The 25,754-nt window shown below is 47.1% G+C and overlaps 3 protein-coding genes across 17 annotated transcripts in view; 2 read left to right on the forward strand and 1 right to left on the reverse strand.

Annotated features, from left to right (window-relative positions):
- RBM39 (RNA binding motif protein 39) overlaps positions 1-10,878 on the forward strand; it is a 29,062-nt gene extending 18,184 nt beyond the window's left edge. For 8 of the 11 annotated variants that reach the window (XM_015881275.3, XM_015881276.3, XM_015881277.3 and 5 more), the window contains 5 exons: positions 5,026-5,058; positions 6,237-6,312; positions 6,477-6,582; positions 9,774-9,852; positions 9,946-10,878. In XM_015881275.3, coding sequence (XP_015736761.1) covers positions 5,026-5,058; positions 6,237-6,312; positions 6,477-6,582; positions 9,774-9,852; positions 9,946-10,046 — 395 coding nt within the window. In that variant the 3' untranslated portion in view covers positions 10,047-10,878. Of the gene's footprint in view, positions 1-1,476; positions 1,601-4,022; positions 4,286-5,025; positions 5,059-6,236; positions 6,313-6,476; positions 6,583-9,773; positions 9,853-9,945 lie in introns of those variants that run through there. The other 3 variants (XR_014935911.1, XR_014935912.1, XR_014935910.1) reach the window with 2 other exon arrangements.
- A 1,332-nt stretch (positions 10,879-12,210) lies between these two features.
- On the reverse strand, positions 12,211-13,713 carry ROMO1 (reactive oxygen species modulator 1). Of its 2 annotated transcripts, none has more exons than XM_085520084.1 (3): positions 13,621-13,713; positions 13,320-13,450; positions 12,211-12,397 (listed from the first exon to the last, which is right to left on the reverse strand). In XM_085520084.1, the coding sequence occupies exons 2-3, from the start codon at positions 13,448-13,450 to the stop codon at positions 12,289-12,291; spliced, it is 240 nt and encodes a 79-aa protein (XP_085376210.1). In that variant the 5' UTR covers positions 13,621-13,713; the 3' UTR covers positions 12,211-12,288. The 2 variants fall into 2 exon arrangements, with proteins under 2 accessions (XP_085376210.1, XP_085376209.1); XM_085520083.1 differs by lacking the exon at positions 13,621-13,713 and adding an exon at positions 13,531-13,563.
- NFS1 (NFS1 cysteine desulfurase) lies at positions 13,571-24,685 on the forward strand. 4 transcript variants are annotated; one of them, XM_015881282.3, is made up of 13 exons: positions 13,571-13,720; positions 13,796-13,863; positions 13,943-14,059; positions 14,282-14,365; positions 15,124-15,276; positions 16,244-16,337; positions 17,751-17,885; positions 18,947-19,104; positions 20,052-20,157; positions 20,338-20,419; positions 21,742-21,825; positions 21,951-22,040; positions 22,670-24,685. In XM_015881282.3, the coding sequence occupies exons 1-13, from the start codon at positions 13,615-13,617 to the stop codon at positions 22,731-22,733; spliced, it is 1,341 nt and encodes a 446-aa protein (XP_015736768.2). In that variant the 5' UTR covers positions 13,571-13,614; the 3' UTR covers positions 22,734-24,685. The 4 variants fall into 4 exon arrangements, with proteins under 4 accessions (XP_015736768.2, XP_085376198.1, XP_085376199.1 ...); XM_085520072.1 differs by lacking the exons at positions 13,571-13,720; positions 13,796-13,863; positions 13,943-14,059; positions 14,282-14,365 and having other exon boundaries at positions 14,372-15,276; positions 18,899-19,104; XM_085520073.1 differs by lacking the exons at positions 13,571-13,720; positions 13,796-13,863; positions 13,943-14,059; ... (1 more) ...; positions 15,124-15,276; positions 16,244-16,337 and adding an exon at positions 16,670-16,808 and having other exon boundaries at positions 18,899-19,104.
- Positions 24,686-25,754: the final 1,069 nt, after the last annotated feature.

Below are 25,754 nucleotides of genomic sequence, written 5' to 3' on the forward strand. Positions count from 1 at the left end.
GTAACAGCTTGTGTCAGCTTTGTGGATATGCTTCACTTTGCATTGCTTCTGGTGAATCTTTGTAGTTCATTTAACTCATTTCAAACCTTCATCTCTTTACTGTTCTCACTGCAAGTGGGAGCATTAATGTCCCACCTCAGTGTAAATATTGACTGTTAAAAGTGGTGGGCTCATAAGTGGAAGAGGATTGACCCTCTACAGAGTCCCTTCTGGAAAAAAAAGCAAACAGCCGAAACAAAAGCCAGCTGTACCAGGAGAAAGAAGGTTACTGGTATTCCATGGAGGACACTGCAGTAGTTAGGATCATAGGATGCATGCCTAGAGAGGTGGATGTTGTACATCAAGGTGCCAGTGTGTTGCATGAGGAATGGTTATAGCTTGTGTGCATCACTGGAAGAATTACTGAGACTTTACCTTGAAAGAATGAGTATGAGGCTGAGAGTATGATGGCTCCTGCTGCTAGTTCAGTAGCTGGTCTGAGCCAAAATGTTCCTAGAGGGCTTCAGGTAACTTTTACAAGAGACATTTTTAAGTAATACTAAAGCAAAGGGTAGCAAATCTTGGTAGCAGTAGAAAAGACTTGAGGGATATCATAGATAACTGGCTGCTGGAATTTGCAAGAAGTGTCAAGAAACAAAGAAAGAATATGTGCATGGGGATTTCTGTCTTCCTGCAGAGTGGCAGGAGGAATTGAGACTTAAGGTACACCTGAGTCATGTTACTGAAATTCAGGTGCAATGCTGAAAAGAGCAAATGCATGAAACTGGATTGTTTTTAAGAGAAAAAAGGATATATAGTGTATATCCCTTGTCGTGGAAGGAAAGGGACCTGAGAAGTGACAGAAGATTGTGAATTGAGGAACAAATTCTTTATATTGATGAAGAAAAAGGTGAAAAAGACGAGGTAACGAGGAAGAGGAGTAACTAGTCCAGAAGGAGAAGGAAGATGAACAGCAGTAACATGAGATCACCTCTAATGTAGGTGATAGTGATGTGACGGCCTTGCTTGGAAACAAGTGTAGTTGGTGAGAGATGAGAAAAGCGTTTTAAAGAAACTGCAGTCATTTCCTCTCCTGTGTCTGAAGCAGGTGATAAAAGTCATCCGCCCCAAATGGGGAGGTCCAAACATTCTCAAGGCATCTAAATCATTGGAATAGCATTAAATTAGTGTGAGACAATGTAACTGTGGAGGAGTGAATTTTAAGGCTGAACAGTTTTTTGTATAGTATGCATGCTTAGCAATTGTAGAAATGGAGGTGGTAAGAGTGTCATTGCTTGTTCCACTTGTTTTGTGCAAAGGGAGTAATGCAGTTATGTACAATTTCGGGTAACTTTGGAGAAGGATAAAGCTTTTTAAAGTCATGAGCTGTCCCCAAAGTGAGATTTGGTTATGGATTAAAGATCTCTTTACTCTTGTTCGAGAAAATTACTACCAGGAATTATGTCATTGTGGGAGACTTTAACTTCCCTGATACAGATTGGAGAAGAATTGCTAGTAATAATGGTGGGGCCCAGATATTCCTGGATGTGATATCCGACAAATTTCTTCATCAAACACTCACTGACTCATGAAGAAGGGATGCTATTTTAAAGTCATTTTGGTAAGTAATGAAGATGTTATGGATGAGAATAGAATTGCCCATTGACTGAGTGATCTTGAGTTGCTCAAGCCTAAACGGAAGGATAAGGCTTATGATTTCAAAAGTGGTGGTTGAAGAAATAAGGATGCCAAGTCAGCTGGTCTAAGTAGCTTGATTGTATGAACAGACAGGATGTAAAAAGTTTCTTCAGTTCCAAACAGCTAATGCTATATTGGATCTGTATTCTACAGAAAGAAGAAACTGTCCTGTTAAAATTGGGCTACACACTTACCTGGGTGCCTGCCTCTAGAGAAATACAGGATAAGCACAGAGCCTGTGAAGAATAGGAAAAGGATAATAATGATAATGTGGTAATAAAGAAGACAGTGCTGTTAGTTTAGTAAATGGTGAACTGAGAATTACTTACCAAGAGTTGGATTAAGATGGACTTCGTAAAAATAAATGAATAAAATGAAAGCATAGATGAAGATTTATCAGATCTTGAAGACAACAGGAAAGAAGCAGGGCTGAGATTGAATGAAAAAATACTTGAGGTGTTGGGAAAGAACCTTCTTTTCTCAGGTTGTAGTGGGAACGCTGGTCATAAGGCTTGGGCTTCCTGTCCAATGGGAGTATGGATTAAGAAAATTGCATCTCTAGGCAGATGAAGATCTAAAGAAGAATTGCGTGTTGTCAGTTCAGGGCAGTGGAACTCCTATCAAACGAGTGAAGGAATAAGCACATGAAGTATGAGATGCAGTGTCCAGTGTTGTCAATAAGTACTTTAAACCTGTGATAGAATACATAGCTGGACGTCATGTCTAAATTACTTGCACTTTAGAAAAGGATGGAGGAAGAACCTGATATGGATGGTTGCAAAAAAAAAACAGGTGAGCAGACGGAGTTGTGCTCAGCATGAGAGGTGTGGGGTGTTCTGCATCACTCACCTGTTGGGGGTTGATAGAGGTGTAGAGTACGTAACACAGGACCAATGTCTGGAAGTGAGAAGTAGTGATGAGTTGGAAAACCCATATTTAGTCAGGGAGTGAATATGAACCCTCAGTGTGATGAGGCAGCAGTGTTTCAGTGTCTCTAAAAATTGGTGGTTAGAACTTCTTGCCTATGTTCAATATGTGCTGAATGAAACTAGTGGTGGGAAAGCTGGAGAGTTGCTTCTTGGGGGACCTGCGAGCTTGGATGTTACTGACATAAAGGACGTTCCAGCAGGAAAAGCAATTGAAGCTGAACAGTTACAGCTGTTTATATTCTTGTTCTCTAAGTAAATTGTGTCTGAAAACCAGAAATCGGGAGGTGATAGAACTCTTCATATACTTTGTGGGACAAAATTCCTTTTCAGCAGATTTGATCTGCTGTGCTGTTGTAAATAATGAGAAAACTGGGAAGTGTGTGGCTGGTGTTTGTTTACTTAAAGCTGGCTCTGCTTCAGGATGAAACAAGTCATATCAAAATGTCTTCTAAGGCATACAGTGCTTGCATAGGTATTTCTGCTGTATCTGTACTGTGCACGTACAAAGCCATTCTGGTCTCCCTGATGCAGGTAATACACAGAATATACTCAGCAAGGAGCTGAGTTTAACTTGACATGTTGCAAATGCAGTGTCAGCATACTGTTCAAAGCTGCACATCAGGAAGCTTACAAGATTGACAGTGAAGTTCAAAAACGGAATGGATTTAGAAGAGAGAAAATTCATTCTTCAGTCCTGAGCAGGGAGAATATTCAAGTAGTTAATAAAAGTTTTTATGGATGGAGGAATATGCTTCCAAAATAGCAGCTAATTAACGTACACAACTTGTTGCTACAAGGCACTGATTGGTGACCTTCTCTAAATGGAGCAGATCTGTGAGCCATGGCCAGAACTGAGTGCTCTGTGTCACATGGGGCGCAGGGTCCCTGCTGGCCTGTGCTTGGTGATTTCAGCTGAAGTGATTTCAGAAGTGCAATTGGAGAAGTCTGTACTCATCTAACCAAAGTGCTTACTTGCCTTTATCTTATTCAAACTTTTTTTTAAACCAAAAAACTCAGTAATTATTTGTAGGATCATAGAATGGGTATAGGTTGGAAGATCACCTCGTTCCAATCCCCTGCTATAGGCAGGGACACCTCTACCAGACCAGGTTGCTCGCAGCCCATCCATCCTGGCGTTGAGCCCCTCCAGGAAGTGCACATCCACAATCTCACAGGGCAACGTGTTCCAGCATCTCTCCACCAGAACAAATGCTGAGATAGATTTGGGCACTTTGTGGATCTCATGGGTTTCTGTAGGGAACATGTCCTAAGACAGTCTTCACCATTATGGGATTTCTCACTTGGTGGAGCAGAGCATTCATTCCTGTTAAAAGCCAGATGAGAAAACATGTTACATATGCAGCTCAGCCTTCAGAGCTTTCTTGTTTTAACCCTGTGTTTTGCATGCTTTCCCAGCGTGTACTCTCCTGTGGAAGTCATATGGAAGGTCCTTGGGAGTAAGCCTTGAGTCTGCAGGGCTCCTGCTGCCCATACTGGTGTCATTCCCCTCCTGCTGGTCTGCCAGGATTCTGGAGGAGGGCTTAGAGGGGAAAAAACACACAGACAGATGTCTGCCAATTTCAGCTTATTTCCAAACAGTCCATCACCCCATTACAGCTTTCTAAAGAGTTGAATTGTAATGATGGTGACTCACTGCAAACCCCTCCCTCACTGAGTTGGTGAGAATTAAGACATTGAAACATGAATGAAGTTCCCTTCCAGTGTTCCCAAGCTTTTCATTGATAGCCTAATGTTGAGTCAAGTACTTGTGTCATACCCTTGTAAATGATTGGGAAATCTATGTTCTGTCCCTGATACTTCACACAGGGACAGCTGTTATGCTCACTTGACAAATTAACATGTTCTAAATGCTTGAAAATGTTTTGAAATGGAAGAATACTGAAGTAATGTGTCATTGTGATGTTTCTGTGAAGAGATAACACATGAAATACCACCATGTTTCTTTGATATAAATATGATAACTACTTTCAGAACGCTGGTTGGGTAACTGTGTGCTTAAATGCTTGCAGTTAAGATAGCAAGTTTTTAGTGCCTGCAGGAATTGCAGTTTTTTCTCATGGGAAAAAGAAAATGCTTAAGGAGTTGAAGCACAGTACAGGCAAAGTGAGAACTATGTATTGAACTAAAGGACATGGTCACTTTCCTTTTAAGGTATTGTTTCTCTTTGAAATACTCTTGCTTATGTATTTGGCTATGGAATATCTTTCAAGTGCAGGATATCCCAGCTGAAAAGCTGGAAACAAGGGAAATTTATTCTTAGGAACAGTGAGAGCAGGCCTAGATTCTGGAGCAAGGTCCTTAAAGCAAAGCACAAGCTAAACAATCTGTGTGGCAGGTACAACACAAGTATGGTAATGTTCACAAATGTGCTAATTAACTTCTGTGTATTTCTCCTCAGATCTGCAAACAAGACTCACTCAGCAGAATGAAGGTAACCTGAAATTTGATATAACTTGTCACCAATACATTATGTGCTGCAAATGTTGTCTCTAAGTGAAATGCTTTTGATATGGAGATTGCCTACAGCCTGAGAAGTTGTGCTGATGTCTGTAGGAACTGTACATTGACTGATGGCCACAAAGAACAGAAAACATGTTGAATACTTGGCCTTTTCTGTGGCATTTCCTCAGTGTCTGACGTGTGCCCAGGGAATGCTGCCTAGGAAGTAGCCCCTAGAATGGCTGCATGGGAAGGGACTGCGTGGCTCCCAGCACGTCTGCGTGCACAGCCCCATCTGTATGGGCCTGGGGGAGCTCCAGGAATGGGGACAGTTGGCCTTCAGATCTGGTTTTGTTTTCCCCTGCATTGAAGGTAGGGGCTAGAAGACTCAAATGATAAGGATATGGGATTTGGGATTGCTGTCTCTGAATTAGTCTCACATTGCTGCCTTTGCCCCCCTTAATTCTATGTATGTAGGGAGAAAGTGGCCTATATTTCACCTAAACGAACAGCCTGTGGAAAGGACAGCTGTAGGGCAGTGCTCACATTGATAAGATGCACTGTGATGATTGGTAACAGCAGCAGATCAGTAATTGTTTGGTTACTGAGAGAGTATGGAGCTACTTTGAAGCTTTGTCAGTATTTCCTGCACTGTGCATTTCTGCAGAAAGGTTAGATGTATTTGAAGGATAATTCAATTTGCTCAGAGCAAGTTTTGAGGATTCTCAGGAATTGATGGCACGTCCTGTGAGGAGAGGTGTGGGGCAGCCCTGCTGCACCTGCACTGCTGTGTGGCCAGTACTGGGTGTGCCAGGCTGAAGGGACTGGTGTGGGTAGTGCTGGAATGCACACAGTGCTCCAATGTGGGGAGTTGTTTGTATTGAAATGTTTACATTGAAGATCCAGTGCAGTCAGGGTGCAGGGTTCTTTTCTCTGGCATCAATTGTAGCTAATCTGTTTTTTTCCACATTTTCCAATATGATAATTTTTAATCATAGGTATTGTAGAGCTCTGCTTTCTTGCCTTCAGTTTTCTGCTCAGTTAGAACTGTTGCTGTTTGTGGCAGATGAGGATTTTTTTAGGAGAGTAGGTGGAAGATCCACGTTTAAATTGGGACCACATGTAGAGAATTCTGAGATTTATAATTGTTTTTTTTCCCCATTGAAACAGTTTTGGCTGCAGCTGCTTCTGTACAACCACTTGCAACACAGTGCTTCCAGCTTTCCAACATGTTTAATCCTCAAACGTAAGTGATGTACTGCAGTTTCACTTTGGCTTTTGTTGATGACGTGTGAGAAAGCAATTACAACAGCGGGTGGATGGGCTTTTTGTTGATGGATTGGTTGTGAAGTGGGTTTTACTGTGAGTAATAATGTTTCCGTCTCTGTTCTGTTCCTCTTCTGCCTGCAGTGAAGAAGAAGCTGGCTGGGATACAGAAATTAAAGATGATGTGATTGAGGAATGTAACAAACATGGAGGAGTTATCCACATTTACGTAGACAAAAACTCAGCTCAGGTATGCCTGGCTGCAGGGACACACTGAACCAGCTATGGGAGTTCTGTTGCTTTATTCTGTATAGAGGGAACATTACAAAAACTCTATTTTTGTCCTAATCTGAATCTACATTTCCTGAAGGTGCTTAGCAGTTGTTTCTGCGTGTAGCTCCCTTGTATTTTGAGTCATTGTCACTTTTTGGTGTTGCGGTCTGCTCTTACGGTTTTCCACAGTTGAAGATAGTGTGGACATGTGGGCTGGAGAATGGCAGCTTATTCCTTCAGGCATTTCCCTGTGCATTTCCTAAGAGCGAGGGGCTTCTGCTTTCCACTTCTGCTGCAGAATGCAGACTTCAGCTTCAGCACAAAGGTCGCAGTGCTTCAGCAGATTCAGAACTGCAGCGAGATGTGCCTCATTTTGCCCTTGGAAGCAGTTGTCTTCACCAGCAGTGTTAGATATGGGTCTGCTAACACTGAGGGCAGTAGGAGTACCTGTGTCTTAAGAACCTGCTGCTGAAGGCTTAATAACAGTGTTACTTGTGGTGGTAAATTAATTTTAGAGCAAGAGATTCTTGAACATCTGCATTTGAAAAAAGCTGAGGAAGTTTTCTTCTTCCATGTTCAGTTTGTCTTTGCTATCCCCAGACTGGTCATCTCTTCCCCTGTATTTCCATTCCTAGTGTAGAAATTGCTGATGTGAACTCTTGAACTCCATTTCTATGGAATCCACAACTTAAACTGGAGTACTGCCTTAAAACAGTCACTGTCACATCCTAATTTCCAACCGTGGAGCCTTCAGAGTGCTCTGCCGGGGTGAGAGGCTGAAAGTTATGCTGCTGTCCATCCCAGTTACTGCTAAGATAGGAGTGTGTGCCCCTGGTGGTGCACTTGGTGCCCTGCAGACCTTCATTTACCATTTAGCTGCTGCTATGGAAGTTTCTTTTCTCTTGTGACTCTTCCACGTGGGTTATGGGGATGTTACATTTGACATAAGCTGCTTTCTAATACATAAGACAGCATGCAGGCTTTCCTAGTATTCTTAGTCTCCCAGGTAAGGATTATGTTGAACTGCTGGGCTGGTGGGCGTGGAAATTTTTCCTGTAGCACGTTATTCTATGACTGATAGGCACAGTGTCCTATGACAGACTTAATATTTATTATTTTGTAAGCTTTTGGCATTGCACACAGATTCTGAGCGCATGGAGCTGTAAATTTGGCTCGGTGTAACTCATAAGGGAACTGTAATTTTATTTCTTATACAAACACTCATTAGGTTATGTGAAATCCAGTTTGTGGTATCAGCATGGCTCAGATCTGAGACACCCACTGCTATTTAAAAATGCTTTCTTTGAACATAGACTTCAGCTGTGCTGTTTTGTGGGCTTAGGTTCTCATTGCATTACCTCACTTCTGATCTCCAATCTCTGGCCTTTGGGAGATCTTTTCCAGACACTCAGACCTGTGGGCTCTGAGGGCTGTCTGTAATAGCAGTGCAGACAACATTGGTATGGATGAAAAGATCTTTGTCCCAGCTGAATGCATACATTACTCTTGGCTGTTCCAGTCTGTGGTGTGTTTCAGGGGAATTAAAGCTTTATGTTGCTGTGTCCCATTTAGAGGTTTAAGCAGCTGGTATGTGTTTGCAGGGGAGGCAGAGGATGCAGCTGTGTGCTCCTCAGTGCCCATGAACATCAGATTCCCACCTCCCAATGGTCTGCAAGAGCCCCCCTGCTCTCAGGCTGTCCTGAGAAGATTCTACCGCAATGGGAAACATGGGTGTAGGCTGGGGAGCGCTGCTAAAGGGAAGGCTGTGCTCCTCTTATTAATATATGCTTCTCTAAAAGCTGTTCACTTTGATTATAACATGATTCAGGAACTACTGGTAGTATTCTGTGTAAACATGTAGCAGAAACAAGGCACACATGTTATTGTGGGCTTGTGTATGTTCTGTAGTTTTTGAATGTGAGTATTGCAGTACTTCGCTTCAGTCTGGCTTAGTTTCCAGATAGAAAACAACACTTGTCTGTGGCAGATAAATTTCCTCATCCATTCATGTTAGTGAGCATCCTGGGCTGTTGATACTTGGGGCATCAGCCTTCTCTGAAGTGCTGGATGTCCTTAATATCCCTGGCACAGAGTTCCCACACTGTCCATCTGAAAATGAAGCTGTAAGCGTGTGCATCTGGTGCAGGGGGTGGAGGTTTTCAGGCTTTCATAGAATACTAGGACAGCTGGGGTTGGAAGGCACCTCCAGGGTCACCATGTTCCAGCCCCGCCACAGGCAGAGCTGCCAGCCCCTACATCAAGAACAAGCTCAGGTTGTCCAGGGCCCCGTCCAGCCTTGGGCACCTCCAGGACAGGGCAGTGCACAGCATCTCTGGGCAGCCTGTGCCAGCCCCTCACCACCCTCTCAGTGCAAAATTTTACCCTGACATCTAATCTAAACTTTCCTCATTAATTTTGGAGCTACTTCCCCTCATCCTATCACTTGCTCATGTAAAAAGTTGATTTCCCTCCACTTTATGATCTTCCCTTAAATATTGAAGACCGCACTGAGGTCTCCCTGCAGCTCTCTCTTCCAGGTTGAGCACCTGTGGCTCTTTCAGCCCACGTAGCAGAGCTGCTCCAGCCCTCTGAGCAGCTTTGTGGCCTCCTCTGAATTTCCATTCTTCCTGCGTTGGTACCCAGGGCCTGGATGCAGTGGTGTGGATGGGGCCTTGTGATGGCAGAGTAGGAGGGGGCAGTCCCTGCCCTGCCGCCCCCCTTTCAGTTGCAGCCCCAGGCACCCTCAGCTGTCCAGGCTGCAGGCACACACTGCAGGGTCACATTAAGCTTTTCCCCCACCGGTGCCCCAAGTCCTGCTCAGCAGGGCTGCTCTGTGGTTCTCCCTGATGGCAGTGCAGAAAGGCAGCCACGCTCCTTGCGCTTCTGTTTCACCTGGGCTGTTGTAGTTGGGAAGTGCTAGATTATGCTTCAGAAGGCATCAGGAGCAAGTAAGCAATGCTTGCAGCTTCCATACATCAATCTTACATTTGGTCTGGGTTGCAGAATCTTATCCAGAGAGTGGTGCTGCAGGCCCCGTTAGTGCGATGGTGTGTGTGTGTGTGTGCTCACTGCGGTGCTGCTGGGAGCTCTGGGGAAGCTGCTTCCATTACGGCACACAGAGGAGGTGCCTGCAGGAATTGTAACGGTGTGTAACGCTTTGTATTGCAGGGCAACGTGTATGTGAAATGTCCTTCCATTGCCGCCGCCATCGCGGCTGTGAACGCATTGCATGGGAGATGGTTTGCAGGTGAGAAGATGTGTTTTGTTGCAGAAACGTGCATGTGTTTGTTGGTGACAGAGCTGGGCGGACACTAACCCGGGTGTGTTTGACTCTGTCCAGGTAAGATGATCACAGCGGCGTACGTCCCCCTCCCCACGTACCACAGCCTCTTCCCAGACTCCATGACTGCAACCCAGCTCCTGGTCCCGGTGCGGCGATGAAGATGGATTTAGCCAGTTTTGTACATAGTTATTTTTTGGAGGAAGATTGAGTTATCTTTTATTTAGATAAAAGGAAAGGATTTAATGTCATTTTGTGTACACTTCCTGCTACCTTTAAATAAAATGAAGTACGCAGAAATGCAGTGTGTTCATTCTCCCTGACTAGCATTTCCACTGTATACAAAGCTGTTGACTTCTTGTTCTGCCTTGTAATTCTTGTACATTTACTGAGGTGATGTAGGAACTGAGAAGTAGCTCATAGAAAACAAACTGTGAGAGGCGGGTGGGCCGGAGTCGGTCTTTTGGGGCTTCACCAGCCTTTCTTTTAACACAGCGATTACAATTGACATTTCACTAAATGTAGGCGATCTGCTCGAGATGGAGCGAGAGACCGGAGGGGTGAATTTAGTGCTGTGTATAGATGGGAACTGAAGGGGCGCCCGGCGCTGCACTGTGCTGAGTGGTTGGCCGGGCCATAGAAGGACTGAAGGCTTTTCTTTCTCGATGGTAATTTTGGTTAATGTTATCTGTAAAAGTTTCTTTGTAAATACTGTGTGAGGTGTGTCTGCGTTTCCAAACAAAACCAGCTCTGCATTTCCAGGCAGGAGGTGGAGGATGGCAGCGAGTCTGAAGGTGGGCAGGAGATACAGAAACACGTTTTGTTGTGGTTGCATATAATCTTTGCTCTTTTTAAGCTCTGTGAGCTCTGAAATATATTTTTGGGTTACTTCAGTGTGTTTGACAAGACAGCTCGATATTTCTATCAAACAAAGACTTTCATATTGCAACAATCTTTGTAAGAACCACTCAAATAAAATTCTCTTAAAAAGGCCTTCACGGAGCTTCCTTTCTCCGCTCCTTGCGTGGCTGGTGCTGGAGGCGCCGTTCCCTCCGGCTCTGAGGCTGTTGGCGTTCAGGTCGCGTGGCTGCCATTTCTTTCCCCTGGTTAAGGGCGGCCATGGGACGGGCAGAGCGGGGCCCGCCCTGAGCTGACGGGGCGGAGCGTGGGGCCGCCCGGATCCCGGCGCTGGGGGCTGCTCTGCGGCTTTGGGTGGGCGGCAGCTCATGGGGCTGTGAGGGGCTGTAAACGTGTGATGGGGGTAAACGGAGAACGTGAGGGGAGGGGCCGGGGGGTGTCCTGGCAGCACACGGCAGCGGAAGGCACCACCCAGAGTGGTTCAGCTTTTGCTTGGCTTCTTGTATTTAGCTGCTGGTGTTAATTGGTGCCAGTTGGGGTAAAACGAGCTGTTCCAGCACATCTGTAGCGCTCTGCTTGTGGGTATGGAAGTCCCTGAGCCACCGGCAGCACAGAGCTGCATCTCGTGGGAACTGGGAGACAGTGCTGGTGCTGCATAACGCTCTGTGGGTGCTGCGTAACGCTCTGTGGGTGCTGCATGATGCTGTGGGTGCTGGGCCGGGCTCTGCTGACACAGTTGCCCCCGTGAGGCCAACCTCTGTCCTTCAGCACAACAGGAGCAAAGGTAAGGCGTGCTTCCAAAGGCAGGGAACTGGAAATGGCAGCACTGAGCTGAGTGTGTCACAGCTGGGCTGTGCTACCCCAGGCAGCACCGTGGGCTGCAGTGCCCTGCTTCACTTTGCAAAGCTCTGACACCTTATAGAGCTGTGCAGAAGAGCAGGGGGGCTGTGCTGGTGCAGTGTGCAGTCAGGCCCGGCAGCACAGTGTGCTCTTAGAGGTAACGTGCCTTTCCTTGCACAGGGAATAACAGGCTCTGGTTACAGGTGCAGGAGCACCTCGGCTCTGTCCTTGCCTGGGGCTGGACCACGGGCTGTGCCCAGGCTGGGTTCCTTTGTGCCCTGCATGGAATTTCCACCAGGAGTTCAGGTGATCGTGTCACTTAGCGCCCAAAAATGGGGATTATATCAGCTATTACTGCAGTACAAGGGAAATGCGGCAGCTGATCTGAATTAACCACAAAAGAGCTCCCAGACTCCTGCAGTGCAGCAGTGAAGTGGAATGGTGGCATCAGCAACGTGGGCTGCACGAGCAGCAGAGGGAAAAGCAGCCACTGCTGGAGGAACTCCAGTAAAGAGCAGCAGGGCCTGAATTCTCATTGTCATGGAGCAGGAGGTGAGGAAAGCAGAAATCCCGTGAAGATGACGTCTATGTAAAGGGGAGGTGTGGCACGAGGTCACAAAAACACTGTTCCAGTATCTAAAGACTTTATTATGGTACAGGGGTGGCTGGGCAGGGGCACTTTGGATTAGGAGCCCGGGCTCCAGCTCAGCAGCGGATCCCCATTCCTATGGCCATGAACGTCCCGAACGTTCCCCCGCTCTGCATCATCGTTTTGCCAACTCCGCCCATCAGCTCTCGTCCTCTCATCCCAATCCTGAGACAAAGAAAAAGGGGAAAATTACACCGAAGCTGAAGCCTGATGCAGACACACACAGCAGAAACCAACAGGTGCAGCCAGCAAAGAGCCACGGGGGAACCCAAATCCACTGTTCTTCCTGCAGGCTGGGTGTGCAGCGATGCCCTCAGGCTGTGCCAGCAGCCGGCCCTGAATTGCTACAAGGAAAAGCGGGGCTGGTTTGTACCACCAGTGAGTTGGGGCAGCTCCATCCAGCTGCACCTCAGACACTGCGGTACTGGCGGGCGCTACTTGGAGCTGCAGGGCTGTGCTGTGCTGTGCTGTGCTGTGCTGTGGTCATCTCGGGGGGAGGCACAGGGGGGTTGTGCCCCAGCTCCACACACCGATGTGCTGCCAGCTGTGGGACCGGCTGCACAGGGAGCACAGAGCAGCACCTCCAACTGCCGGTGCCCCACAGCCTTAAAGGGGGGAATCGGCACCGCCAGCTAATCTGAATGGGGGGAATAGAGGAGTTTGAGCTGCTGTACTGACAGCCCCTCCAGTGCAGCAGCTTGTGTGATACCATCGTGCCATAAACCACGTTGTGAATGAACGTGCTCTGCACTGTGCTGCTGTGTTTTCAGTGTGAAGGAAGCTCCAAAGCTCTGTCAGCGTTCAGACGCTCCTGTCCTGCACCCCGTGTTCTCATAAGGTTGGGCTGTAGCGGAACAATCCTCACACAGCTCTACTGCTGCGCGGGCGAACAGCAGGGCGAAGGGCCGAGCGGGGCGGCGCCGGCCGGACGTGCCCCGCAACGCCCCGCAATGCAATGCCCGGCAACGCAACGTCCCGCAATACAACGCCCCGTAGTGCCCCGCAGTCTCTCTGTAAAGCCGGACCCCCCTCCCGTCCCGCAGCGCCCCGAGGCCGTGCCCCCCCGTCCCGTCCCGTCCCCGCCGACCTGAGGCACGAGAAGGTTCCGAACAGCGCTCCCGCGGCCATGCCCACGGCGAAGCCCATCACGAAGCCCATCTTCACTCTGTCGAAGCAGCTGGGCTGCGACTGCCCGTACGGGCCCACGGTCACGGGCATCTACAACACACACACACACACACACGGTTCCCAAGCTCAGCCCCGCTCCGCTCGGTGTCCCCGCTCCTCCCGCTCCTCACCGCCACCGCCGCCTGGGCCTCCGCTTCCGGTGCAGGCGGAAGGGGCGGAGCGGCGCCGTGTCCCCCGGTCTCGTTTCCTCGGCCATGTACCGGCTGTGGCGCAGCCCGGCTGCTCTGCGCCCGGTTCCTCCCGCCCCGCGGCGGTTCTCGGCGGCGGCACCGCGAACACGGACCGATGGGGGCGGGGCGGGTACGGGCGGGGTCCGCCACGGGTGGGCCGGGCCGGTGCCCGGCGGGCTCCTGACCCGCGTCGCTGTCTCCGCAGGGCCGCGCGGCGATGGAGGCGGCGCTCTGCGGCCGCTGTACCTGGACGTGCAGGCCACCACCCCGCTGGTGCGTGCCCGGATCCCGCAGCGCTCGGGACGATGGCGCGGGGCGGGGGAGCGGCTCTGAGCGCTGTGTGTGCCCGCAGGACCCGCGCGTGCTGGACCGCATGCTGCCCTACCTGACCGGCTGCTACGGGAACCCGCACTCCCGCACACACGCCTACGGATGGGAGAGCGAGGCCGCCACTGAGCGCGCCCGGCGGGTGAGTGCGGGCCGGGATGGCAGGGAGGGACCGCACAGCGCCGGCACCGAACGCGTGCGGGGCTGCGGGGCTGCGGGGCTGGCGGCCGTAACGTGCCGCCCGTGATCGATCCTCGCACGATCCTCGCACGACCTACGGCCCGTTCCTGAAGGCAGCGCTTCGCAGCGGGGAATTCAGCGCGTTTGGTCGCGTCGCCTCAAATCTGCGTTTCTTTTTCAACAGCAAGTCGCAGATCTGATAGGAGCAGATCCCAGGGAAATCATTTTCACCAGCGGGGCTACGGAATCGAATAATATGGCCATTAAGGTAAAAGGGCCGCGCTGACCCGTACCGTGTTACAACAGCCCCGTTAGGAGCTCGGTGCCCCTTTGAGGTGTCCTTCCCTCCCCCATGCCTGCAGGCTCTGCTGCCCGCCGTGCTGGCTCTGCCCCGTTCTGCCCGCAGCGCTGAGCTCAGTGCTCTTCCCGAGGCTGTGCTGTTCCATAGCAGAAGGCAGCGCTGTGCTCCACCTTTGGCCCCACGAGTCCCCGTAATTCAGATGTAATCTCCCACACGGTGCAGTTTTAAAACACATCACAGCTTTTGTCAGATGCGCACAGCTGGGCTCAGGGTGTGACTTCGTTTTACACAGAGGTGAACTGAACGATCCTCTGATTTGCACCAAATACGACCCTGCTGTTTGCACAGTTGGTATCTTCATTAGGAAACAGTGGGGATGTTAATTACGACCGTCCTTTTCCCTAAGATTAGCCTGTGTTTTAACCTGCAGCCTGCGCTGTGTGGTCTCTCAGGCTTCTCATTGCCTGTGACTCCACAGCAGGTTTGTAAGAGCTGTTTCTGTTGTTAAGCAGCACTTGGGATTTCTTCTGATAGCGTTTTTTCACGGGCATTTGGAGCTGAGATGCTCCTGTGCAGTCAGTGCTGTTTGGAATCGCCCAGTGCCAACCACCCCCTTCACATTAACTGTTTCACCATTTTCTTCTTGATTCTGAGCATCTCACCCAAATCTTGCTCTCCTGGGTGACCTAACGGCGCCTTCCCTGTACGTGCGCTGTGCCTGGCAGGGTGTTGCGAGGTTCTATAAGTCCAGGAAGAAGCACATCATTACCACACAGACAGAGCACAAGTGTGTGTTGGATTCCTGCCGCTCCTTGGAGGCTGAAGGTTTCCAGATCACTTACCTGCCGGTCCAGAAAAATGGGCTGATCGATTTGAAGGTGAGTCATCAAGGGGCAGAAAGGTGGTGAGGGTAGAAGAGGTTTTTGCTTGGGGCCGGTGCTGAAGAGGACCTTGGGTCCTCTGATAATACAGAGGGAAAGGATGATAAATATCGCACCACAGCAGGAGAGTCACAGTCCAATCTGTCACATTTGGAGGAGGATTTTCTGTTCTTTCTGGTGCCCCAGACTTGTCTGTCAGAGCCCATCTCTTGTCACAGCTGCTGCCGGCTCCTCTGTGCAGGCAGAGCTGCTGTGTACCTGTGGAGGCCCATGGTGGGGCTGCAGCTGGCTTTGGTGCGGGAGCTGGTGGTGAGTTTCCTGCCCGGAGCCACTCAAGGCAGCAGGCGGCTGCTGTGCTCCCTTCTGGTTTCTGCACTGACCCTTCTGGGCGTGATGGCCACAGTCCTGAGACTGAGAAGTTCTGTGCGCTGATTTCCTTGGTTGTGTTCTGTAAATAGATAGTACTGGCTTTATGTCTAGGTGTGCTGTGCAGCCAAGAGTTGGTGTGTGTTTGTATGTGTGAGTGGCGCAGGGATGGATCCCCAGCAGGCAGGGAAGGGTTAACGACATTCATGGGGAAATTTGCTGGCACGCTCCACCTTTGTGTTGCTTTTGTGTTTATGGGGTAATTGCTTTGCAGCCAGCTTTGCTTTGCCTTGATGTGGGCTACCCCAGCTTCTGGGAGTTTAATTCATTGAAAAAATAGTTCATGGCAGGGTGTGAGACTTGCAGCAAAAGCCTTTGCTCTCTTGATGGTGTCGGGTGGCACTGTGCGTAGTGGGATGTGCAGAAATGAAGCGTGCTGCTTCCTGCTGGCATTCTGTGCTCACACGGGGTAACATGCTTGTCAGATCCTGGGAACTGCTGATGGTGTTGGGCCGGGGGCTGAGGCTTGCTGGCAAATTGTGTGCGTCAAGAATTTTCTGCTTTGAGTCACAACTTCTGTCTCCTGAATGTTCACCAGGAGCTGGAGGCTGCGTTCCAGCCAGACACGAGCTTGGTTTCTGTGATGGCCGTGAATAACGAAATAGGAGTGAAGCAGCCAATTGGTGACATTGGTAAGTAGATGGCTGCCTCCAGTGCCTCCTGCTGTCACTTTGGACCATTAGACATAATAAATTCGTAGTTGACTGCTACAGAAACACACTCATGTAAAATGTTAGATGTGATGCGGCAATATACCTGTGTAGCTCTCGGGATCCCATTGTTGTTGTGTGCCAGCAGTTCTGTGATGGTGACCCCTGAACGTCCTCCTGCCCCGTACTCAAGATGTCCTTTAAAGATGTTTAAGTTTGTATGCAGTTTTTAGGCTCAGGCCCATGCCCTACATGGTTCTGGAAGGTGCTGTTTTCCCAGGCTGTGGCAGGCAGCTTATCTTGCCCAGCAGCTGTTTTTCCTCTTGCTTAGATTATGCTTTTTATGTTGTTTTTTCCTTTTCCTCTCTCCCTGTTACTGCACCTAAAGCAGCACTCAGAGTGCCCCTGGCTCTTCTCCCAGTCTTCAGGATTATATGCCTTCATTATTGGCCAGTAAGTTACCATCACTGAGTTGCTTATAGGCCTGAGGACTCTGTTATCATCCTGTATCTGTAGTCCCAAAGCGTCGTGGTTGTTCCAAGTTCAAATGCTGATGTTCTTGTAACACCTTGATAAGGAGCTGAATATTCCAGGCCTTGCAGAGTTAGCCTGGGGTGCTGACAGTGTGAAGGCTGTGGGCTCCTGTTAGCAATAGCAGTGCTGTTCTTAATGGACCACCGGAGAAAATTCTTTCCGTGCTGGCAAGGGAATGCCAGGCATGTTGCCCAGAGGGGTGTGGGATGTGTTTATGTGAGATATGGGTTCTGTGGAGGGTGAGCTGTTTTTTATCTCCTTGTCCCTTGGTGTATTTGAGCTCTGAATGTAAAAAAACAGTTGGTAGTAAACTTGAGTGAGTTGAGATGCTGCTAATTATGCTTATGCTCTGGGCATGGAACTGAGTGCTCTAAGATGTACTGGGGCAGTAAAGTTTTTAATGCCATTTGCTCTTGGCAAGAATAAGATGAGAGTCAACTTAGATCAGAGAGATGTTGGGAAGAAAAGTAAGAAGAAAATTGTGTCCAGCTGTGCAGAAGTTTGGGTGTCCCATTTGGGTAGTTCTGTAGTTAAACAGGGCTATGCCTTGGCAGGTGTGAGTTTGGAAACTGTCCCACTTCTGAGCAGTGGAAGACCTTTTACATTTCAGCTGAAGGAACTCCCCGTAGCCCCACATCATGACCTGCCTGGGACTGCCTGCAGTAGGATAGATAGCTCCTGAGCAGCTGTAGGCACGTGCCTGGACTGCAGGAGATGTGACAATGTGCATTTCTTCCTTTGTCACCTCAGGACCGGTCCCCATTGTACACGGCTGTGTTAGATTCGTTGTTGGAATCATCGGGATCATAACAATTAGGTGAAATCATGTTTTTCTTCCTGCTTTTGTTTATTCCGTTCCAGGTGAGATCTGCCGCTCACGTAAGGTTTTCTTCCACACGGATGCTGCACAAGCAGTTGGAAAAATTCCTCTGGACGTCAATGACTTGAAGATTGACCTAATGAGCATCAGTGGCCATAAGATTTATGGGCCCAAAGGTATCCATTGAAGTGTTTTTCTGATGAGTTTTTAAGGCAAGCATGAAAAACAAATAACTGCACGAGGCAGAAAGTCGAGCCTGTCTGTCCTGGTGCATGCTGCTATTACTTAAACTGTAGTGGTTTGTTTTCAGCCTGGTAAGGGCTGACTTTCAGTGGGTCGGGCAGTGCTGCTGGGTCTTCTTCAGTGCTTATAAGTTGTGAGCTGGCTTCACCGAAGGAAGAAATGGTGTCTTGTAATGGTGGTAGCGTTAGGATGAGCAGTTCTTTGAGGGTCTTCCAAAGGGTATGAAGCAGCTTTTATGCTGCAGTGGTTGAAATACTTCAGATTTGTGGGGTTAAGTTTAGGTCCAAGTGTTAATTGTAACATGGAAATAAAAATGTAAGTGGAAAGTTTAAAGTCAGTGATTTTTGGTTATCTTCTACTCCCAGTGGCTTCTTCCCACTCATCCCTCTTTCTACATCTCTGCAGTATGGGGTTTAAAATCCAGCTATGGGTTTTGTGGCTGACTCCCAGTCACTGTTGCAGTCCATGTAGTTTGTGACACAGGATGTACAGAGGGAGAAGTCACCTTTGCCGTATTCTCTATGGTATTCAAAAACAAAAGTCCAAAGGCTGAGCCTCCCCCTGTGGGACTTGTGGCTGGCCTGCTAATCCAGGGGAAGGAGTTCTACAGCGTTGAGGTGGAAATCAGTGTGGGCACCTCAATGAATGAAACATCTGTGCACAAAAGGAGCAGAGGGCTGAACTTCATCTCCTCAGGGGTTGTCAGAAGTTTGGGCAGTACAGAGCCCTCCAGTGATGAAGTGTTCTGGGAGAAACTGAGCTCCTCCAGTGTCAGGAGCTCTGGGAGTGCAGCTGTAGAGCTGTATGGATGGTGGAGGGGAGCTTTCTGGAAAGCACTGTGCTTCTATCTGTGTTCAACACGTTTTTCTCCATTGAGGTGTCCAAGTACATGTTTGCTGGGGTAACAAATGCTTCCCAATCTCGGAGTCCCTTTGCATAATTGCAGAACTGTGGATGTGTGCTGCATGCATCCAGCTGTCTCCTTGTTGTCCAGGGGTTGGTGCCATCTATGTTCGCCGGCGGCCACGTGTGCGGCTGGAACCGCTGCAGAGCGGGGGAGGCCAGGAGAGAGGGCTGCGATCGGGGACTGTGCCCACACCGCTGGCTGTGGGCCTGGGGGCTGCGTGTGAGGTGGCACAGGAAGAGATGGAGGTACGTGGGAGAGCACGTCTGACCCGGGTGCCAGAAATTGGTGGTAGGTGGTGGGTTGTTGTTTTGTTCTTGATCAGAACGTTCTGTTTGCTGGTTCTGCTGTATGTGCTGCTAGTGGGACACATGAGTGGAGGTGCTTCCTATGAGGCAGGCAGGGATCCTATGGTTACTGAAGCCTTGTTGGAAGCTGAAGAGCCCTCGTATGGTCAGTGCTGCAGGAGCCTCACATCTGGAGTCTTTTCCTGCTCTGTCAGAATTCTGGCGTTTAAAAAGAAAACATATTAGAAAGGTTGTTTCCTTTTAAAGGTTTTTTTGGAGAATGTGACCAGGTTATTGTAAGCAAGGATGAATCAGATGTGTGTGTCTGTCCATTTCTGAGCACTGGAGCTGATACCTGACTGCTTTTTTAGGGCAAGTGACATCGTTTTTAGTCTAGAATGAGACTCAGCTCATGGGCAGCTCTCATTGTGGAGGTTACATGTTATAAAGTCACGTGATGGTTGAGTTCACAACTCTGCCATCATGTGGTGACTCATCGTGAGTCCATGTTTTATGGAATACACTTTGAAAGCTCCTAGGCAAGCAAGGGACGCTTCTACCATAAAGCTGCCCTTGGTTGTGTTGCAAGACAAGTCATTTAATGTCGTGTGCCTGGCTTGTATTGAAGCACAAAAACTTGGCACTTCTCTGAGAGCTGTTTGTAGATGGATTTTTCTGAATTATTTGTAACGTTTTGAAGGTTGAAATAGCCTTCACAAAAACCCGGCAGTTCTCTTTTTTAAGTGTTGGTAGAATTAAGAGTGTTAAAGTTCCCTTTTTAAGGTTTAGATGTCATATAACCACACCCATATACTTCAGTCCATGTACAGCTGGTGGCACTGGGTGGTTCAGTGAGCTCAGACTTGCGCTGTTGCTTTCTTTGATCTCTTTCTTGGTTTCTTTGCCAGTATGACCATAAGCGAATCTCACAACTGGCAGAACGGCTTGTTACGAAAATAATGAGCGAAGTTCCTGATGTGGTTATGAATGGAGACAGAGAGCATCGTTATCCAGGTAGTGCTGGAAGAATCCTGACCCTGCTAGAAACATTTTTGTGTATTTTGTGGTATTGATGGTCATGGCTGAGTGATGCGCTGTAGTTAACCGTGGTGTGAGTGCTGCCATGTGGCGTGGGGTTTCTTGTGCATTTCATTTGATGGGAGTTCTTCTTTCTATTTCATTTATTTTTTGTAGGATGTGTCAATTTATCTTTTGCGTATGTGGAAGGGGAGAGTCTTCTCATGGCCCTGAAAGATGTGGCTCTGTCTTCAGGAAGGTAGGTGGGATGTGTGGGAAGGGGAGCAGCATATTTTGGAGAGAAAATAACGTCTGCTAATAGACTTACAAAGTAAGGAGGGATCTGCTCTGTGCCCGGTGTTTGCTGGGTTGGTTGGTGAGTCAGCCTGGCATTGGCTGCATTCTGGGGTGGTGTTTATGTGAAGCAACACGTTTCTACTGAAGGTCAAATTTACTCATCCTGAAAGCAAAAAAATTAGAAATTCCCACCTGCCAGCTTTGCAGACTCGTTTTGTGTTGTCTGGGTAGACTTAAATCGTAACTGGTTGTGACATTCATTCTAAAGGCTGCCACCATTGGGGCTTCTGTCCTTCAGCAGCATTTCACACATGTGGCAGATCATGACGAGTATCCACTGCGGCTGGACCGATATTGGAATTTACCTTAGTTAATAGAGTCTGTATTTAATGTAAAAGCAGAAAGGAAACTCATTGCACTCTTAGAGAGCTGTATTGACTCTACAGGAGCAACATTTCTGCTATGAACACCAGCTTCGTGCTTACAATGAAGTTAATGAAGTGCCTTCCTTTTCTCACCTCTGAGAACAAAATCAGAAGTGCGTGTCTTAATTTGAAATATGTTGGTATTATGAACAAGGAGAACAAGTCTTCACATGCACTGGCCTTTGCAGTCTCCTTTAACATGAAGATCTGTTCTGAGTCTCTGCTTCATGCACTTGTTTTAAGCAGCACTATGGTTTGTGCTGCAAGTTGCTGCCTGTTCAAATTGAGTAACACCACGTAGCCAGTTTTGCCTCCTGCTCGAGGACGGAGGTTCTGTGTCCTCTACCATTCCTGGGCCATCTCGCTGCAGATTCCTCTGTGCCTGTTCTTTATTACTTCGTAATGCAGCCAGGCAGCAACTTGTGAAATCTTTCTCTCTCTTTTTAATGTTCCTGTTGATGGGTTGCTTTCCCTGGGTAGTTCTGCCTTGGCTCTTTTACCTTCTATACACAGCTTCTACTTCAACTGCCTCTTGGGCTGCAGTACTGCTGCTTCTGTTTGGTACTGTATTAATACATAGTGTTATCTATGCATTCTCTTCTTTACTCCTGCTCCTGACTTACCCTTCGTTTCCATGTCATATCTGCTCCTGTCATTCTTTAGGAGCAGAGCTACTACTCCCCTTGCTCCTCTCTCCTTGTGTTCACTAGTTATTTCCAAGTGGGTGAGGAACCTTATTGTAAAGGTTAATAATATTAGATGTGTAAGTGACATGTTCTGTGTTGGAGATCGTGAAGTGTAGCATCTGCATGTGAATTTAAGTGTGAGATTGGCCTTTCTTCCCTTTCCCTTTCCCTAGTGCTTGCACATCAGCTTCTCTGGAGCCTTCATATGTTTTGCGGGCAATTGGAGCAGATGAAGATTTGGCTCATTCCTCTATCAGGTGTGTGGAGTGATTTTCCTGTTGCTTCCAGATATGTTTCTTTTCTGCTGAAAATTCATGGTGAGTTTGTTTCACTTGTCCATATGCACACCGTTCCAGTTAGTAATGCTCTTCCTTTGTTTTAGATTTGGCATTGGTCGTTTCACTACCGAGGAAGAAATAGATTATACAGTTCAGAAATGCATACAGCACGTTAAGAGGCTGAGGGAAATGAGGTGAGCCATCTTTTTGTGGAATCTGGAGACTTCTTAGGTATGGTAATCATTTGTGGAACTGGATTTAATTGAAAGAAGGTGTCTGCTTTAAAAACCTGCTCGTATCTCTGCATGCAAAGAAGTGTTGCCAGAGTGTGTGGTGGGCTTGATCTTAACTGTAGTGAAAAATGTTTAAGCAAACAAACCTGTCAACAAGCCATTTCCCAGAGCCTATCCATATGAGGAAGTAATGTGAGTAGAGCAAGCATGGAGAATGGCAACTCAGAGTTTATAAGCCAGGTATAGTATTACTGCATGTATGTATACACTTCATTTCCTTCTGGGGAAACTGAAGGATCTCTGACTTATCTGGGCAGTGTGAATTGTGAGGGCTCAGCCTCTAAGAAATGTGCACTTCGTGCCTAAAGTGGGAGCAGGAGATGAGCACCTGCCTTCTCCCTTTTGTGTTTTGTGTGAGTACAACACTGGAGATTTGTTGTGTGAAGTTCACTGACCTCCAGCAGGGCAGGGCAGATGGATACGCCTGAATTTGTCATGTAGTTGGTGATGTCGCCTGTTTGGTTATTGTTGCTGATGTTGTTCTTTGCATTTTAGATAGCACTCATTTTTTTTTTCTTTCTTCTTTACAGTCCTCTTTGGGAAATGGTGCAGGATGGAATTGACCTCAAAAGCATTAAATGGAGTCAGCACTGAGAAAACAAGCTCTCTCCGTGGACTAGACTGAAGTGGATTAAGATGTATTTTCTGTACATTCCCGAACAAAAACATGCAGCACATTTCAGCTTGTTATCATTTGCAATTTAAATGGGAAGCTCCCTTTTCTAATAATAGCCTAAGAAGCCAAAAATTGAACTAGTCTGTATGCTGGGGAAAGGCAGGATGACATAACAGCCTTTGCATTGATATTCATACGCTGCAATTTATGCTGAGATGTGCTCTCTTTGAAAATGTATTTTGCAATGTAAAAAACAAAACTGAGGAGTCCTGGTAAGAAATAGCTCGTTCTCAGCATAAAACATCCTGTGTAGCTGTTCTGTTTGCAGCACAGAGCTGTAGCTGGGCTGCAGGTTCTCCTAGAGGCAGCCTTGCAGCTGCAGGTGCTTTTGTGCTGCTAAAATGTCTCAAGAGAATTTTTTGTGTAGGAAGAAGTTTGGCATTTCTAGAGGAAAAGGATGCCTCACTGTGGCTACGTGCCTTCACAGTTAAGTTGTATGTGGAGTTATGAACTCTTTTTTTTCCCCCTAAAATTTAATACTTTTTGCTCTTTGTGTGTGTGTGTTTATGTGCTGCTTGTACAGACCGGTGTGCATTTGTACCAAACACTGTCTGGTGTTACGGAATTTAGGATACCTTTATAATGCACTTTGCTGTCCCCTCTGTTTGTTTTTTTCTACTCAGTGAAGAAAGAAAACTTGAATGACTGGGAGAGGAGGAACAGAACACGCCGGCTTCAGTTGCAGTACCAGTTTAGTTGGTACTCCATTGGTGGAGGGGGGGAAGCACATAATGTACAAGGTCTTCTGGTTTTGTTCTAGTTTTGCCTTTTTTTCCCCTTGTAGTGAGTCCTTTGCTGTTACTGTAGTCTTTGCCTATGGCAATTGGCTTCTGTCACTTCTGGGAGTCTTGCTCAGTGGGCAAACCTGGCTGTTCTGTCAGTAGGTGGGAACATGTGGCTCTGGAGTTGTTTCTTTGTGTGCCGGAGCTAACTTGTCCTGTTAGAGGCTTCCATGGGAATCCATTCCCTGCGAATGCTGGGGAAAAGTGTCTGTTAAAATGGGTTTGATTAGATGAATTTGTATCAGAATTTCTCCTTTCGTACCTTTGGTGGTCTTTCCAGTAGGAAATTTTACCCTGTATTACGAAGTGCCTTTGTAACAGTTGCATAAGCAGACAGCTCTTAAATTATTTTCTTGGTTAATGGATGCTGAATTTAGTATACATTATAGACAGCATGTCATCAGTTCTGAGTAGTATCTACCTCGAGGATGCAGCACTGTATGGAAAAGGTGAAGCTAAGCCTCACAGAGCGGACTGAATTATAGAATTGTTAATTTTTCTGTTAAGGACGGATTTGGTTGTAATGCAAAGCTAATCCTGAATGGTTCTATTTGAAATTACTAGCCTTAGCAGGTTTGATATTGTACGACTGATCGGCACCTTATGTTTCATCACCATGTTTTAAAGCTCTCATATGCGTAACTACGTTTTAGAGGCATTGTTTGTATTATATTTTATTTTTGGGTCATGTGTGGTTTCTGGGTTAAGCATGTGCTAAGAATTCCCCTGCATGTTTTAGGACTTTATGTTTGTGAATGTGTCATTTGTGTTTCATGGATGACAAAAATATAGATAAGGCTTAAACGTGGCTACTATGAGTCTTTGTAGGTAATTATAAAGTTGAAGTAAATCAAGAAAAAAATGTAGAGCACTACTTTTGCGGATCCACTTCTCCGGCTCAGCTGTTGGGCACGATCGTTGAGTCGCCAATTGCAGTCTCTCATCAGATGCCAGAGGCAGATAAGTTTGTTTGTGAACACTGATACAGGCTCTTTCATCCAGCTGACGTTTGACTTCTGTTGAGTTGTTCCTCTCATGCTGAATGTCTGATCTGACCTAATAGATATAATATATATTAATAAAACTCACCTCGCTTAGGCTGTGATTACTTGGAGAAAAGGAAACACAGACTGTGAAGGTCCTTAGTGCCTCTCATGTACTGTGATATATAAATGCTACATGTAAAGGTTTGGGTAGCTCATTCGCAATATGAAACAATGTTTGAAAATGCAAATAGGTCAAGAAGAGGAATAATTAATAGTGGAGATAATTCTCACCCAGGAGAGAACACAGAACTAGTAATGCTGAATATCTGTTTTAGCTGTGTTCCCTGCAAGTTTGAACTGAACTGAAGTGAATTGCTTTGTAAGGGATATTTACAAATTATTATTTGCATTATCTGCATTTTCTGGGTTTTCTTGGCTGCTAATTGAAGCCGTCTGCAGGACATTAATTTAATAGGAGGTAAGAAAGGTAAGGCTTGAGTATCATTGCTCTGTGGATGTCATAAAAGTTGAGACAGTGTGAGCAGTAAGAATAGAACAAATGTCCAGGAGTGGAATAGGCATCGAGTAGTGTTTGAGGGTTTGGCAATATGCAAGAAAAGCAAATAAGTTCTCTTTGATGGGTTTTAGCACTTCTAAAAGCTGATATAACATACCGACTAACTGCTAAGTAGCATTTCCCACAGAAGATCATATGGAATTAGCCATGTTAGACTTGTGGAAAGAACAGGCAGTTTGTTGATGATAGGCAGACAGGCAAAAATCATTAGATTTTAAAATGAAAAATTAACATAAAAGTTATTGCTCCCAGCAAAATAACTTCCTTGTTCTGGATCTTCTACCTGCCTGATTGACTGAGCTACTGTTCTATGGTGGGACTTCAGTCACACTCTCGCTGTGTGCAGTCAGATTGATTTTGCTCATAGCATGGATGCTCTGTGCTTTGACAAGGTGCAGTTTCCCACAGCCGAGTGGAGAAGCAGAATGCTTGGGAGAGCTGAGCACTCTGATAGATGATCTTCCACTCACTCACAGAGTCATAGAACTGCTCAGGTTGGAAAAGACCTTAAAGATCATCGAGTCCAACCACAACCTGGCCATACTGCCCTAACAAACAGCCCTCCACTCAGTCATGGCCCTGAGCACCACATCC

This window comes from Coturnix japonica, chromosome 19 (genome assembly GCF_054131305.1).
Source record: "Coturnix japonica strain WE chromosome 19, WE-NBRP24, whole genome shotgun sequence".
Classification (NCBI taxonomy): Eukaryota; Metazoa; Chordata; class Aves; order Galliformes; family Phasianidae; genus Coturnix; species Coturnix japonica.

Bases quoted from the DNA above. Each gene is read 5' to 3' on its own strand.
- ROMO1 (XM_085520084.1), bottom strand. From the start codon at position 13,450: ATGCCCGTGACCGTGGGCCCGTACGGGCAGTCGCAGCCCAGCTGCTTC. The intron at 12,398-13,319 runs GTCGGCGGGGAC...TCTTTGTCTCAG, and splicing joins GGAACCTTCTCGTGCCTCAG to GATTGGGATGAGAGGACGAG.
- NFS1 (XM_015881282.3), top strand. From the start codon at position 13,615: ATGTACCGGCTGTGGCGCAGCCCGGCTGCTCTGCGCCCGGTTCCTCCC. The intron at 19,105-20,051 runs GTACGTGGGAGA...TTTCTTTGCCAG, and splicing joins TGGCACAGGAAGAGATGGAG to TATGACCATAAGCGAATCTC. The intron at 20,158-20,337 runs GTAGTGCTGGAA...TATTTTTTGTAG, and splicing joins CAGAGAGCATCGTTATCCAG to GATGTGTCAATTTATCTTTT.